Genomic DNA, 13,009 nt, shown 5'->3' with positions numbered 1-13,009 from the left:
GCTTTACTGGAGGTAGCAGCCAGTAGAAGCAGCCCTACTGTGGACGGAGAGGACAGACAGTAGTGGCAGTAACCCAGGGCTTCAGGCTTATCAGGTTTGAACCATAGAACAAAGAGAAGCCTTAGAAACATTATTCCTCTCAGACTCTGCAGCAGGTTATAGGGAAAGACCGTGATAAAGGGCTTCTCTCACAGTACAAGGGCTTTATGGGGACTTCGGTTTGCAAAGAACCATTCCTCCGGCTGCAGCCAGGACAAGTGGACAGAGCCTACAGCCATTATTTCTATAAAAAGCTCTGTGTTCCAGTCTTGGAGAGAGAAGTAGCCTGGAAAAATCTGCAGTAGGAGGATAACCCTCCTCCTCCCTGCTTCTGCCTCTCTTTCCCTTTCAGGCTTCTTGCTCCCTCCACAGGTTCCTCCCACAGCTTCCTATCTCCCATCTCTAGTTATTATTTGAGTTCTCTGAAATAAATTCACCATTCACTGTGGTGCTGGTGCTAGAATTCCATACAGAGCAGGAGCAAGGCACTTCCCACAGAAGTGTGCAGGTGTCCTGTCTGCCTTTAGACCCCTTTCTTGCAGAATCTATGGCCTGTAGAATTCCTGTGTATAAAGTTCTGATCAGAGCAGGGCCACTCCCACACTTCCTGTAAGAAAAACACCCTGTCCAGGTCCCTCCCATGCCTCAAACAACCCCACCCAACACACACACACACACACACACACACACACACACACACACACAGAGAGAGAGAGAGAGAGAGAGAGAGAGAGAGAGAGAGAGGGAGAGGGAGAGGGAGAGAGAGAGATCGGTCATTTGTTATAAAGGTTAAACTGCAAACTCAATATGTCTGTATTTATTATAAAGAGTGATACAGAATTGAAATGTTTAAGAGGTTTTTTTTTTAAAGTCAAGCAACCCCCTCCCCCAAGAAGCACACTGTCCTTCCACACTTATGGCGCTCCTTTGTAAGGCCAGTACCTAATTGTAAATGTTTTAGAAACATAAAATAGCTCACACAAAATTAAAATGCAGAGCAATAAATCCGCATGCAACAGCCCTTCCCAGCTAAGAATTGTTAGGGTCCTGCAATGGTTCCTTCTCCATCCAGGAGTGTCTTTCAGGACAGAGCCCTACTGACAGAGCTGAGCCCTACACAGGTATCTTGTGCCTGAAGTAGGCATGAGAAAACGGTGTGTTCTTGGTTACCTGCCGCCTAGACTATGTCCTGGAGAGGTGTTTGAGCACGCCAGTGAGAAATGGCAGGCGGAAACTAAGCCCAGCCCCACGCAGACTCTATAGAGCCCTTTCTCTGTCCGGAAGCACAAAATCCTGCCACTTGTCTCAAAATTCCATCTTCAACACTGTCCCTCTGTCCTCCTCCCCTGACCTGAGCGGCTTCTCCAGGGCAACACTTCCTGCTGTCCACTGGTAGGTCTCAGGTCTGCTACTCTGTGCCACAGCCTCCCCAGCACCCATGTGCCATTCCCCATGTAGTGTGCAGTGAAGGTGACAGAGAGCAGCTCTTACCTCTGGCTTTTTCAGGTGTCACCAAATGCCCCTCCCAAGTCTTTGAAGCATTTCGAGCTAGATAGTTGGGGTACCTTCTGCCCTGGGTCGTGCTTGGAGCTCTGTGGTGGAGGCAGGAAGTGCATCTCACCGTCTGGAGGCCTTCCCTAGCACCGTGGACCCAGTCATTTTCAGGATCTTCTAGGTGTGGAGGTGTGTGCAGCCCCCCCCCCCCCGTGCTTCTCCAGAGTTCGTGACTCCGCATCCTCATCCACTCTGTGCCAGCACCAATACCCTTCTCCCAGGGCGTTTTATTAGAATCTGCATTCCCTGCCTTGTCCCCCCCCCTCCCCACATTCCTCCGTTTTCTTAAAAATTATAATATTCCCCGGTATGTAAGAGCAATCTGAGAGAGCGTGAGAAAATGATGTGTTCATGGTTACCTGCTGCCTAAACTATGTCCTGGAGAGGTGTTTGGGCACACCAGTGAGAAATGGCAGATGGAAATTAAGCCCACCCCCATGCAGACACTGCAGGACCTGCTTTCTTGGAGAAAGACTTAGAGAAGGACCGGGTTTTCTTGTCTCGCTTTCCTTCCAGCAAAGACGCTTCCCGGGCTCAGACAGGTTTGCGGTTGCTCCTGGGGCCGGGCTTGAATGGCAGTCTCCAGCGGCTGCAAACCTGGCCGCACAGCCCAGAGCCGCTACCTGGGGTTGGGGGAATGTGTATTCCAAGACCAAGAGTAAGCAAGCCCCAGAACGCGAGCTCAGCTCCTTTAGGCCAGAGAGCTGCGCCTGGGGAGCAGACTGTGAAGTTGCTTAGCTGCTCTCAGCCCGTGCTGAAATGGGTCCCCTTTTAACTCCCTCACCAGTTCTGGGACAGTAAACTAGCACAGTCCCAGGGAAGACTACGTCCCTAGTCCAGTCTTTGCCCGGTTCTCAGGCTGCGCGCGCTGCGCTCCCTCCTGGCGGCGCCGTGGACTCCCAGATTTGGCCAGCGCGGCTACCTCCTGGCGAGGCGCAAAACCCTGGGCCGGGTCTCGTGGACGCCTTTCCCAGAACACGGGTGGACCGCGGGCGGCAGAATCGTAGTTGGGAGATAAGAGGAGCGACAGAAGCAGAACACCGGCAGATAGAGATGAGAACAGTGACCGAATGGCCTGATGTGGAGAACTGTCCGGACTCTGTGCGGAAGAGAAACTTCAGGAAGCCTGTCTGAAGCGGGCTTCTAACGGAGACTGGGAACTCATGCTGCCCACTAACGAAAACCAGGAAAGACAAGTTAGCCAAATTGATGGCTGACCAGGATCTGTAGCGAGGGAGAGAGGAGAGTTAAAGGAGAAAGCACTGGTTAGTGGAATTCTCCGTCCTCCAGAGAGAAACAAGAAAAAAAAGTGCTTCCCTCCTACCCCCTACTTCCCCCAGCTCAGGGCAGAAAGCTGATCTGGCTCCGCAGGGGTAGCCTTCTTTGGTGCCCTCCAAGGAGGCCAGGCCTCGCAGGCTGGTTTGCGGAACCCGAGGTGGGGCCCAGACTTCTCTTTCCAGGATGCGGGCATCAAAGACCACCTCACCTTCGGAGGACTGTCCTGCGTGGCGCTTTCCAGGAAAGCGCGTCGGCTTTAGAAACTAGAAATGCCGACGATGTAGCCCTAATACAATGTAAACCAGAGGGAAACTTCCTTTGCATGTGGAATTAAAGTTGGTGCACTGAAAATCTTTAAAACAAAACAAAACAAAACAAAAACGAAACTTAAGTAAAAAAGAAGCAAAAGCTTGACTTCTTCTCTCCTTTCTGTCTTGATGAGCAAGGAGATGCACATTCCAGAAAGTCCTAACTGCTAATATAATAGAATGTGAATTGATACGTGGAAAATTACCTAATTTTAAATTTTAAGGAAAATTTTAAATTTCCTTCATTAAAGAAAACCCACTTTAAAAGTAAATGTTTCATTTTATTTAAGATAAAAATATCTACACGCATCAAAGTGGCAGCTTATTTTGGGCCCCAAATTTAAATAAGCCACGGAGGCCAGAGTTGAAACAGAATACTCACGAGAGGTCTAGCTTTATTGAAATGGCCTGCTCTTATTGTTTTCCTTCTTTTCCGAATAAAACAGGCGTGGAAAGGACAGATCTGGCCACTGGCCGGGCGTCAGCCACGCGTCGGTGGCACGGTGGCAGCGCCAGGTTTCCTCAGCTGGGCCTAAGCCGGCAGGCGCGGGCCACAGCGCCCCCTCGCCGCTTGCGGCGCGACTTTAGCCCTAGTCGCCTTCTGAAAGCCATGAGACCGTACAGTGTCGGCGGCCAGCGCCTGGGCCTTCAAAACCATCTTCGTACTCAGAAAGATCTTCCTCTTCTGGCCTTAATATTTGGTCCGCCAGTGGACTCCACGGAAAACGGGGCAGCTTGAAAGAATCGCTAGCCAGAGCCAACTCTAAATATTTCTGTCTTTGCCTACGTGAGGGCAACAATAGCATAGTTTGTTTTTTAACTCCACTGTATACGTGAGGGAGGGTCCCACAGGCTGAGTAACTGTCACAGGTGAGGGCTTTCTAAGCAATTAACGATTTCACCAGATTCCTAAGAGATATCTGAACTCCCCTCCTACATGAAACACAACATCCAGGACTCTTTTGAAACTGAAAACCAAGAGCAGTTTGAGGTAACCCTGTCACCCCAGTAGCAGTGAGGGTTGTCTGCCCAGGCCCTCTCTACACTTGGAAAGTAAATTTCCCTCATTGACATTTGGGGGGGGGGTGTTTTTTAAAGATTAAGGCAACTTTAACCTAAGAGAAGTAAAAAATAGGCTTTTCCAGAGTTTAGGAACATTCGTGTAAACCAGAGTTTAAATGCCCCAAAAACAATGGGAACTCACAAGTTAATGTCCCTGTATAGGCATTTTAATTTGCCACAGTCACTGCCAATAAAATCAGCATGTAGTCAGATTCGACTGTTTAATTGTACAAGGTAGGCTGTTTTTATTAGTAATAGAAAGCAGGATGGACATTTTAAATTTTCGTGGAAGATATTTCATGGAGGAAATACAGAGGGGCCTTGGTCTAGATGGGTTGTGCCAAGCAATAGGGTTGCACTTTCTTGATGTCCATGGGCACAAGGAGACAAAGTCAAGCACACTTGTCTGGTTATGTAATTAATTAATGTCTGAATCAGCTGAATATAGGGACAAGGACCTGCTCCGTGCTACTGATATGTGTGTGTATATATACATATGCATACACACACATATATATGTATGTATGTATGTGTGTGTGTGTGTGTGTGTGTGTGTGTGTGCTGCTTTCTCCTCCATACCTGGCATAGGTCAGGAGGAAAAGGTAGGGCAAATCCCATTGAAATTGAAACCAGGGTAGAAAACTAATCTTTAGAAAAGATTAAAATCTGAATCATTCCCCGGATAAAAATTAGATGCTTCATATAAAAAGTTGAAACCAATTTAATTGGAAGATACTATGTGCCTCAGTCTGACCTGTGGTATTTTGTTATCCAGTACAGGAGTTCTCACTGAGGGCCCCTTCCCAAAAGAATTCCCTTCCTGTGAAAACAAAAATGTCTGAATAAACTGATTTGGCTCCACCCAGTTGCTCTGTACTGGGGTGCTAGGGTGGTGACCTCTTCCTTTCCCTTCTCCTCCCTCCCTCCCCCTCCCTCTCCCCCAATGAGGATGCCCCACCCAGGGTCTGCACTGTAGGCCCAAGGTATAATGGGAGGTTGGCTGTGCCTGTGCGTAGGTACTGAGACTGCTGAAAAGGGCTCAGAAGGTCTGCAGGATGTGTGGTGGTGGCAGTTTGAGTAGAATGCCTGGAAAGTACCTACCAAAAGTGATAAACTTGCCTGCCTGCCTGCCAACCAAAGGCTCTGGAGAAACTATCTCCGTCAGTACAATTGATTCCTGGTTCCCTGGGACAAGACAAAACTCAAGCCCGGCCCGCCCGCCGACTACAGCATTCATTGGATGTCACGGATCTGGCTGCCGCAAGAGCTGGAGCGCCACAGCCCAGGCCTACGCAGAAGCCAGGCGCTCGCAGGAGGGAGAACTCTGACGCCCTCTACTAGCTTCAGAACCCACTGAGGTTAGAATGGCTGCAGATCTGAGCTCAGGCACGCGCCCCAGCCGGCGTCGTCCTTGTGCTCTATGGAGCAAGCTTGAAGGAGACACCTGTTGGGCGGGCGCCCCCTCCCGGGCCAGCTCACACCTGACCCCTACGAGTCCCAAGCGCCACCCATTGACGCTCCTTCACATCCAGTGTACCAGAGCCCTCCCTGGCCACCCAGGACCCTCACTTGGGGAAAAGGGAGCAGGTGCGAGCAAAAAAAGTTTAAAGGCTGGGTCCCTCGGGCCCTCAGGACCCGCGAGTCAACTACCGGACTTCGGGTGACCTGAACCACCACACGATTGGCCCATATCCCTTCGAGAAGTGGCAGTGGATACTCTAGCAAAGTCAGTCAGTTCTCCTGGCAGGAGCCTCCCCCAAATTCGAACACGCATTCAACTTAACCAAAGAAAACAAAAACTCTTTGGGGACCAGAAGGGCGTTTTTTGAAGCGAGTCACTCACTGACAGTGTTCCAGACGCTAACAGACATGATGTTCCTAACACCGCCTGAAATCTTCTCTGTGGACTTGGGTAGAAACCTCATCTCGGGGCCTCCCACAGCTTCAAACCGAAACGCTCAGATTCCGGGTGGATGCTTGGCAGCCCAGGCGCCAGGAGCAGGAGACCAGACGCGAGGCCAATTGGGCAGCCTTAGCCTTGAGGACAGGCGGACAGAGGACTGTAGAAGTGGGACGGCCCGGCAACTCTGCAGGTGTCTCCACACTGCCCTCCAGCTCCCTGCGGCGTCTGCACTGGACACGGGATGCGACCTGGGCCGCTATCTTCTGGGTGGCAGGGTGTCCGATCCGTACGTTCCCCCAGGTGGATCGGACCTGGCCCGACTGCAGGAGGCCTTTGCTCGACCAGAGCTAGTCCAGCAAGAGCGCCGGCAGTGCCCGGATAGGGCCCCGGGAGGTGGCTGGGCCGAGGCGGGAGCCGGCGGCCGGGTGCGAGGACGTGGCTGAGAGGACGTGCCAGTGGGAGGGGGTGAGCGCTACGCCCAGTTTGGCCAGGCCGGGCTTCAACGCTGCCGGCTGCGGGCCGGGGCGGGAGCGGAGAGAGGCGGCTGCGCGACAAAAGCCTGCACGTCCCTCCCTCCAGCCTCTGGCTGCCACTCCTCCGCCTTCCCCTCCACTTCCCTCCCCTCCGCTCTCTGCCCCTCCCCCGGCCTCTGCGGGGCTTCGGCGGCGGGCGGAGCAGGGGAGGGGCGGGCACCAGAATATGCAGATGAGGGTGTGACGGACAGCTCGGCGTTCCAATGTCCCTCGGAAACTCGAGCGCTCCTTCCTCAACTCCTCACTCCTGACTGCAGACTCCCCCAAATCCCGACCGCCGGCCTGGCGCGCGGCTGCGCCCACCGGCTCCGCTCTGCTGCCGCCGCCGCCGCCCCACCGATCCGCCAGCCCCGCGCCCAGCTAGCGCCCTCCAGTCCAGCCTGCCCCGACCCACGGCCCCGGTGCGCCCCGGCCGGGCGTGGATGGAGGGCGCCGCGCGCGCTGCCCGCTGCTCCGTGTGACGCGGGCCCTGCGCCCGGCGCCCACCATGTCCTACCCGCAGGGCTACCTGTACCAAGCGCCCGGCTCGCTGGCGCTCTACTCGTGCCCCGCGTACGGCGCGTCCGCGCTGGCGGCGCCGCGCAGCGAAGAGCTGGCGCGCTCGGCTTCGGGCTCCGCGTTCAGTCCGTACCCCGGCTCAGCGGCCTTCACAGCGCAGGCGGCCACCGGCTTCGGCAGCCCGCTGCAGTACTCGGCCGACGCTGCCGCCGCCGCCGCTGCCGGCTTCCCGTCCTACATGGTAACCGCTTTGGGGTGGGGGCTGGGGAGACCGGGACCGGGGTGTAGGTTTAGCCGGGTGCTAGGAACGGGACGCGGGCGGCGGCTCCAAAGTCACCAGCACCCGCTGCCGCACTAAACAAGAGATGGGACTGACCGGCAGAGCTCGTAGGCTGATTTCCCTTGAGCCCGGGCGAAGTGCTACTCTACCCGTGCCTGGGCCACGAGTTAGCTCTAATTCGCGCTTGCGGATTGCTGGGGCTGAGAAATCGGTCGTCTGATCTCCGCGTGGTTCCGAGCCGAGGGCCATCGCTGCCCAGGCCTCTAGGGCCAATGCTGCCAGGTTTGGGTTTCTTGGCCTGACTGGTACTGGCGGGGTCATGGGGTGTGTAGGGGGGGGGGTGTGCGCGTGAGCCTGTGGCTGCTGCCCTAGACCCAGGCCGAAGCTCTGTAGTCTTGGCCTTTCTCTGTCTCGCCAACCCGGCTTTCAGGAAAAAAAAAAATATTAAAAATGTGTTAACGGGTTTGGGACCCGCTAAATGCTGCCAGAGTTCGTACTTGGCCTATGGGCTCCAGCTCCAGAGATCCGGGATCTGCCTGAGTATCTCTTGAGTCCTGAGAATGGGCCCTGCCAATGCTGGTCCTGGCAGTTTTGGGGGCGTGTGAAGACATTGTGTATGGGGGGAGGGGGTCTGCTCTAGGTGGAATTCCCTGGGTAGGAACCAGGCCTTGGGAGAAGGTTACCAACGTGTGGTAGTTAAACGTTAGAGGATGAATTAAAATGCTAATTACTACGTAGTTGAAGAATTGGAAACGCTGACTGGCTTCTGAGTTGCAAATTGGATTTACACTGCTTCAGAGGGTGAATAGCGGAGTGGGGTTGCGAAGTATCTTTTTAAAGCTACATAAAGGAGGGGAGGGGGGAGGAGCAGCGCGGCAAGCCTCAGATGAAATTTAGATATAAAAAAGCTACTTGCAGAACTGCGGGACTATCCAAAAATTATGTTCGTTAGACATTTTTCGCGCTACTCGGGAAACTATGCCGTTTCAGAAAAAAATAAGGTGTTAAAACAAAATTCTAGAATCAAATAGCAATAGTTTTGTTTTTCAACAGCGAGCCTTGTGTTTCTCTGATTCTCTGACTGATGAAAGGTTTCCAACCCAGAGAAACCTAGCAGGAGAGGCAGCAGGGGGCCAACGGAGGGTCGCCTTGAGGGTGACGCCTGAGGGCCCCATGCACCCTTCACTCACAGGCTGTTGTGGGTTCCAGGGCTCGCCATACGACACGCACACCACCGGAATGACTGGCGCCATCAGTTATCACCCATATGGCAGCGCGGCCTACCCATACCAGCTTAACGACCCCGCGTACCGCAAGAACGCCACGCGGGACGCCACTGCCACACTGAAAGCCTGGCTCAACGAACACCGCAAGAACCCGTACCCCACCAAGGGAGAGAAGATCATGCTGGCCATCATCACCAAGATGACCCTCACGCAGGTTTCCACCTGGTTCGCCAACGCGCGCCGGCGCCTCAAGAAGGAGAACAAAATGACCTGGGCCCCGAGGAACAAAAGCGAAGACGAGGACGAGGACGAGGGAGATGCTTCCAGAAGCAAGGAGGAGAATCCAGACAAGGCACAGGACGGCACAGAGACCTCCGCGGAGGACGAAGGTGAGCAGGGCAGCAGTCGGTGCGAAGGCTCAGGGAGCTTTCTTCCCAGGCGGGCTGAGGTTTGGGGCAAACACTACGCACCTGTCACTCAAGGAGACCTAGGCCTAGCAAATGGATTTGGGTTGGGGAGTCACCGGGTTTTGCGGAGATGCTGGGCCACGTTTAATGCTGCCTCGGGTGAGGTGCGGAGTCATGGGAAGGCCGGTGCAGAATGTAGGGAGGATGGGAGTGCGGTGTTCCCGCTGGCCCAACTTTCTGCCCACCGTCCTCGCGTCCCCACAGGGATCAGTCTACACGTCGACTCGCTCACCGACCACTCGTGCTCGGCGGAGTCAGATGGGGAGAAATTGCCCTGCCGCGCCGGGGATCCCTTGTGCGAATCGGGCTCTGAGTGTAAGGACAAGTTTGAGGACCTGGAGGATGAGGAGGACGATGAAGACGAGTGCGAGCGGGATCTGGTGCCGCCCAAGCCCGTAACCTCCTCGCCCCTCACCGGCGTGGAGGCACCCCTGCTGAGCCCGGCGCCCGAAGCCGCGCCGCGCGGTGGTAGCGGTGGCAAGACGCCCCTAGGCAGCCGGACGTCGCCTGGAGCGCCGCCGCCTGCCAGCAAGCCCAAGCTGTGGTCGCTGGCCGAGATAGCCACGTCGGACCTCAAGCAACCAAGCTTGGGCCCAGGGTGCGGGCCTCCGGGTCTGCCCGCTGCCGCCGCGCCTGCCTCGTCTGGGGCCCCTCCGGGAGGCTCGCCCTACTCTGCTTCGCCGCTGCTGGGCCGCCACCTCTATTACACGTCCCCTTTCTATGGCAACTACACAAACTACGGGAACTTAAACGCAGCGCTCCAAGGCCAGGGCCTTCTGCGGTACAATACCGCGGCCTCCTCACCAGGCGAGACACTGCACGCCATCCCAAAGGCGGCCAGCGACGCGGGCAAGGCGGGCTCGCATTCGCTGGAGTCCCACTACAGGCCTCCGGGCGGCGGCTACGAGCCCAAGAAAGGTAGGCTGCCTGAGGCCCGCGGGGAGGGATCCTGGTGAATCAGAACTAGCTAGAAACCTGGGAATGGGCACCGGGGGTGTGAGACCTTTGGCAAACTTAGCCTTTTCTCAGACCCAGAATTTGGGAGGCCAGTGTGGGGAGGCCGGTTGAAGAGTGAAGGCAAAAAAGGGCTAGCCCTATTTTTAGGTCTATCCTGCTTTATTTACTCTTTATTTAATTTACTGTTAATATTATAATTGTAACTATTTTGTTTTGGCAAACTTATTGGCAGGAAATGCAATCTGTCCTTGATCCCTGGTGGGTGTAGTCTTTCTTCTGTGGTGTTGGTTAAAAGTGGACCTTAGTGGGATTCTGTCTGCCTTTGGCTCAAGGAGAGCACAGGTTCCAGGAACTCTCTCAGAACTCTTGGAGGCCTAATTTTCTTACACTACCTCCATTGTTCCTAACTCTGTATCCTTGAGACTGGGGCTCAAGGAGAGGAAGAAAGGAAAGAGCATAAGTAAAATGGATCTTAGATTCCCTGGGATGTCCCTTGCAGGGTAAGAGCTGGTAGGTACTTAGCTGCCAGGGGCTGTAGGCTGTTCTCACTAACTGCCCCTCCCCTGACAGATGCCAGTGAGGGCTGTGCAGTTGTTGGTGCAGGCGTCCAGCCCTACCTATAGGAGGGCCAAGCTCAGCAGTGCAAGTAAGTGGGTTCCCTCTGCGGCATCCAGTCCCAAGCCCTTGTCCTGTACAGTGTGGTGTGGTTTTGCCTCTTGGGGCTGGAGAATAGAGTCTGGGTTTCTTCTAGCCTCTTTGCCTTCTGTGTTATAGTTTTCTTTTTCTTTTCTGCTCAAGTTCTGCTTTGGAGAATCACTTCTCTAAACAGAGTATACACACACACACACACACACACACACACACACACACCCGCACACGCACATGCACACACACACATCCTACCACTGTGTTGTTGGTTGATGATGGTTTAAAAAATTTGGGCATCTCTGTGTGCTTCAAAACTGCTTAGACACACAAAGGACATCTTGTCTAATGAGTGAGTTGTGCAGAAACCTGAGTAGTAAAACCCTTAAAACCCGTAATGGATATTGTTTTCAGAATAAAATTGAAGAGACACCAGCAGGCCTGGTTTTTCATGGTCTTGGTGTCCAGTATCCATAGTTCTTCTAGCCCAGAGCTATTACAGAAATTTACAACTAGACAACATTGCTAGTTCTGGCCACTGAAGATGGCAAAGAGGCAGAGCCAGGAGACACAAGCTTGTGTGTTGTGATGTGTTGATGTGGAACTGAAGAATTTGGGATGATTTGGTCTTTTCCTTGGTCCACAGGTAGGTGTCACAATTGCTTTGGAAAAAAAAAGTCAGGAGGCCATTCTCCCTTCCCAAGCTCATAAATACACAGATACAAACCCCAGATGTGGAAATGCGGACCACATTTTGTGCCACTGTATAGAGGATGCAGACTGCACTGCCAACCCACAGACTCTAAGGACTGGACACACGTTGTTTGGGCATATGAGAACTCGTTGGCATAGTATAGCTTCCCTATGTTTGTGTGACTTTTGGAAACAATCTGTTTTTTCTCAGGATATCTTCACTTCATTGCCACGGTATATATTCTATAGGTGTGATAGAACTTGCTGTAAAATTTATTTGTAAAAAAAAATGTACACGGTAGAACTAATGTGATTGAAGAACTTGGGTCCTTCAGAAGTGGAAACAAATTTGATATTTATTTTTATAATGACATAAAGCTTCTAGTAATTTATGCAAGTTGTATTGCAATGAAATCTAAAACTTTTGTAAATAAATTCTGCCTGGTTTTTATTTGAACATTGCTGGTTATACAATCTCTGTTGGTTGTTTAACATGAATTCTCTACTAATTTATATCTAAAACTGTAAATAAAAACAGATGAGCCTACAAGAAAATGGTGTTCGGGGCTCATTTTTCCTGGAGAGCCATTCTGGTAGGAGCTACAGTGTTGACCCTGGTTCCTGCCCCAAAGGTGATCCTAGCTCACCTTTTAAGTGAAGAGCCCAGTGAAATAAACTTCCTTCTCAAGCTTATTTGAAAATTGCAGACCTGAGAGAGATTAATGTGCAACAGGGAAAATACCTATGCTTTAGTTTATTTACAGGCAAATGTGTCTCGAGAAAGTAATTCAGGTTTTTGTTCTCTGAATATGCAAATCCCTTCTTAGTGTAAATTTCTAAAACATGAAAAAAAATAAAAGGATATGTCACCTCTTTGCATTTTATCTTCTTTTGTGGTGGAGAAGAAGGGTCCTCCCACTGGTACTGGGGAGCCCTCCCACAGGAAATGACTGATGGGAACACTTGTTTTCGTCAGCCTGCAATATCTCAGTTGACATAGATCATGCACATTTATTGAAGAACCCCTTTGCTTTTTCTTTCTGTTTAGCTCCCACTAACAGGAGGGGGGCGGGAAGGAGATTCTTTACTATGGCACTCTGCTTAGCCTTCCCCTCGGGGAAAAGAAAAGTTTAAACATCCTCAGACATTGTCTATTTATTGTCTACTCACCTCCTAATTACAGGACCAGTCTGGAATTTGCAGCCAAATAACCCAGCCCCTTTGATTAGTATCATAAAAGCAACCACTCTGTCACTTCAGCTTTTCTCAAATTATGTGGATACCCATATAATAAAATTTCTGTGGAGAAACGAACAACCATTTATTTCCTCTGCAAAGATAAATTGAGTGAATATAACTTACGTTTATAAAGCAAGAATAATAGCTCCTTAGATTGCCCTTTAATCAATCATACACTTATTTTTCAAGAGGCTCACCTATTTCATCCCATGATTAATAACAGTGCAGCAGGGGAGCGTTATTGGAGCCCAGCGGGGGAGGTCTCTGGTGCTTTGGGCTGCTCTGGAATGGTCAGTTGGGGTTCATTATGGGCTGAGATTGAACGAT

At 52.2% G+C, this 13,009-nt stretch overlaps 1 protein-coding gene across 1 annotated transcript; it reads left to right on the top strand.

Annotated features, from left to right (window-relative positions):
- Positions 1 to 6,897: 6,897 nt before the first annotated feature.
- On the top strand, positions 6,898 to 12,316 carry Irx2 (iroquois homeobox 2). Its single transcript, NM_001039505.3, has 5 exons — positions 6,898 to 7,416; positions 8,665 to 9,070; positions 9,353 to 10,066; positions 10,676 to 10,751; positions 11,397 to 12,316. The coding sequence occupies exons 1-4, from the start codon at positions 7,165 to 7,167 to the stop codon at positions 10,726 to 10,728; spliced, it is 1,425 nt and encodes a 474-aa protein (NP_001034594.1). The 5' UTR covers positions 6,898 to 7,164; the 3' UTR covers positions 10,729 to 10,751; positions 11,397 to 12,316.
- Positions 12,317 to 13,009: the final 693 nt, after the last annotated feature.

This window comes from Rattus norvegicus, chromosome 1 (assembly GCF_036323735.1).
Source record: "Rattus norvegicus strain BN/NHsdMcwi chromosome 1, GRCr8, whole genome shotgun sequence".
In the NCBI taxonomy this organism is placed as follows: Eukaryota; Metazoa; Chordata; class Mammalia; order Rodentia; family Muridae; genus Rattus; species Rattus norvegicus.
The sequence above is the reverse complement of the archived record's forward strand: the minus strand, read 5'-3'. Positions and strand labels throughout refer to the sequence as shown.

Bases quoted from the DNA above. Each gene is read 5' to 3' on its own strand.
- Irx2 (NM_001039505.3), top strand. From the start codon at position 7,165: ATGTCCTACCCGCAGGGCTACCTGTACCAAGCGCCCGGCTCGCTGGCG. The intron at 7,417-8,664 runs GTAACCGCTTTG...TGTGGGTTCCAG, and splicing joins CCGGCTTCCCGTCCTACATG to GGCTCGCCATACGACACGCA. The intron at 9,071-9,352 runs GTGAGCAGGGCA...GCGTCCCCACAG, and splicing joins GACCTCCGCGGAGGACGAAG to GGATCAGTCTACACGTCGAC.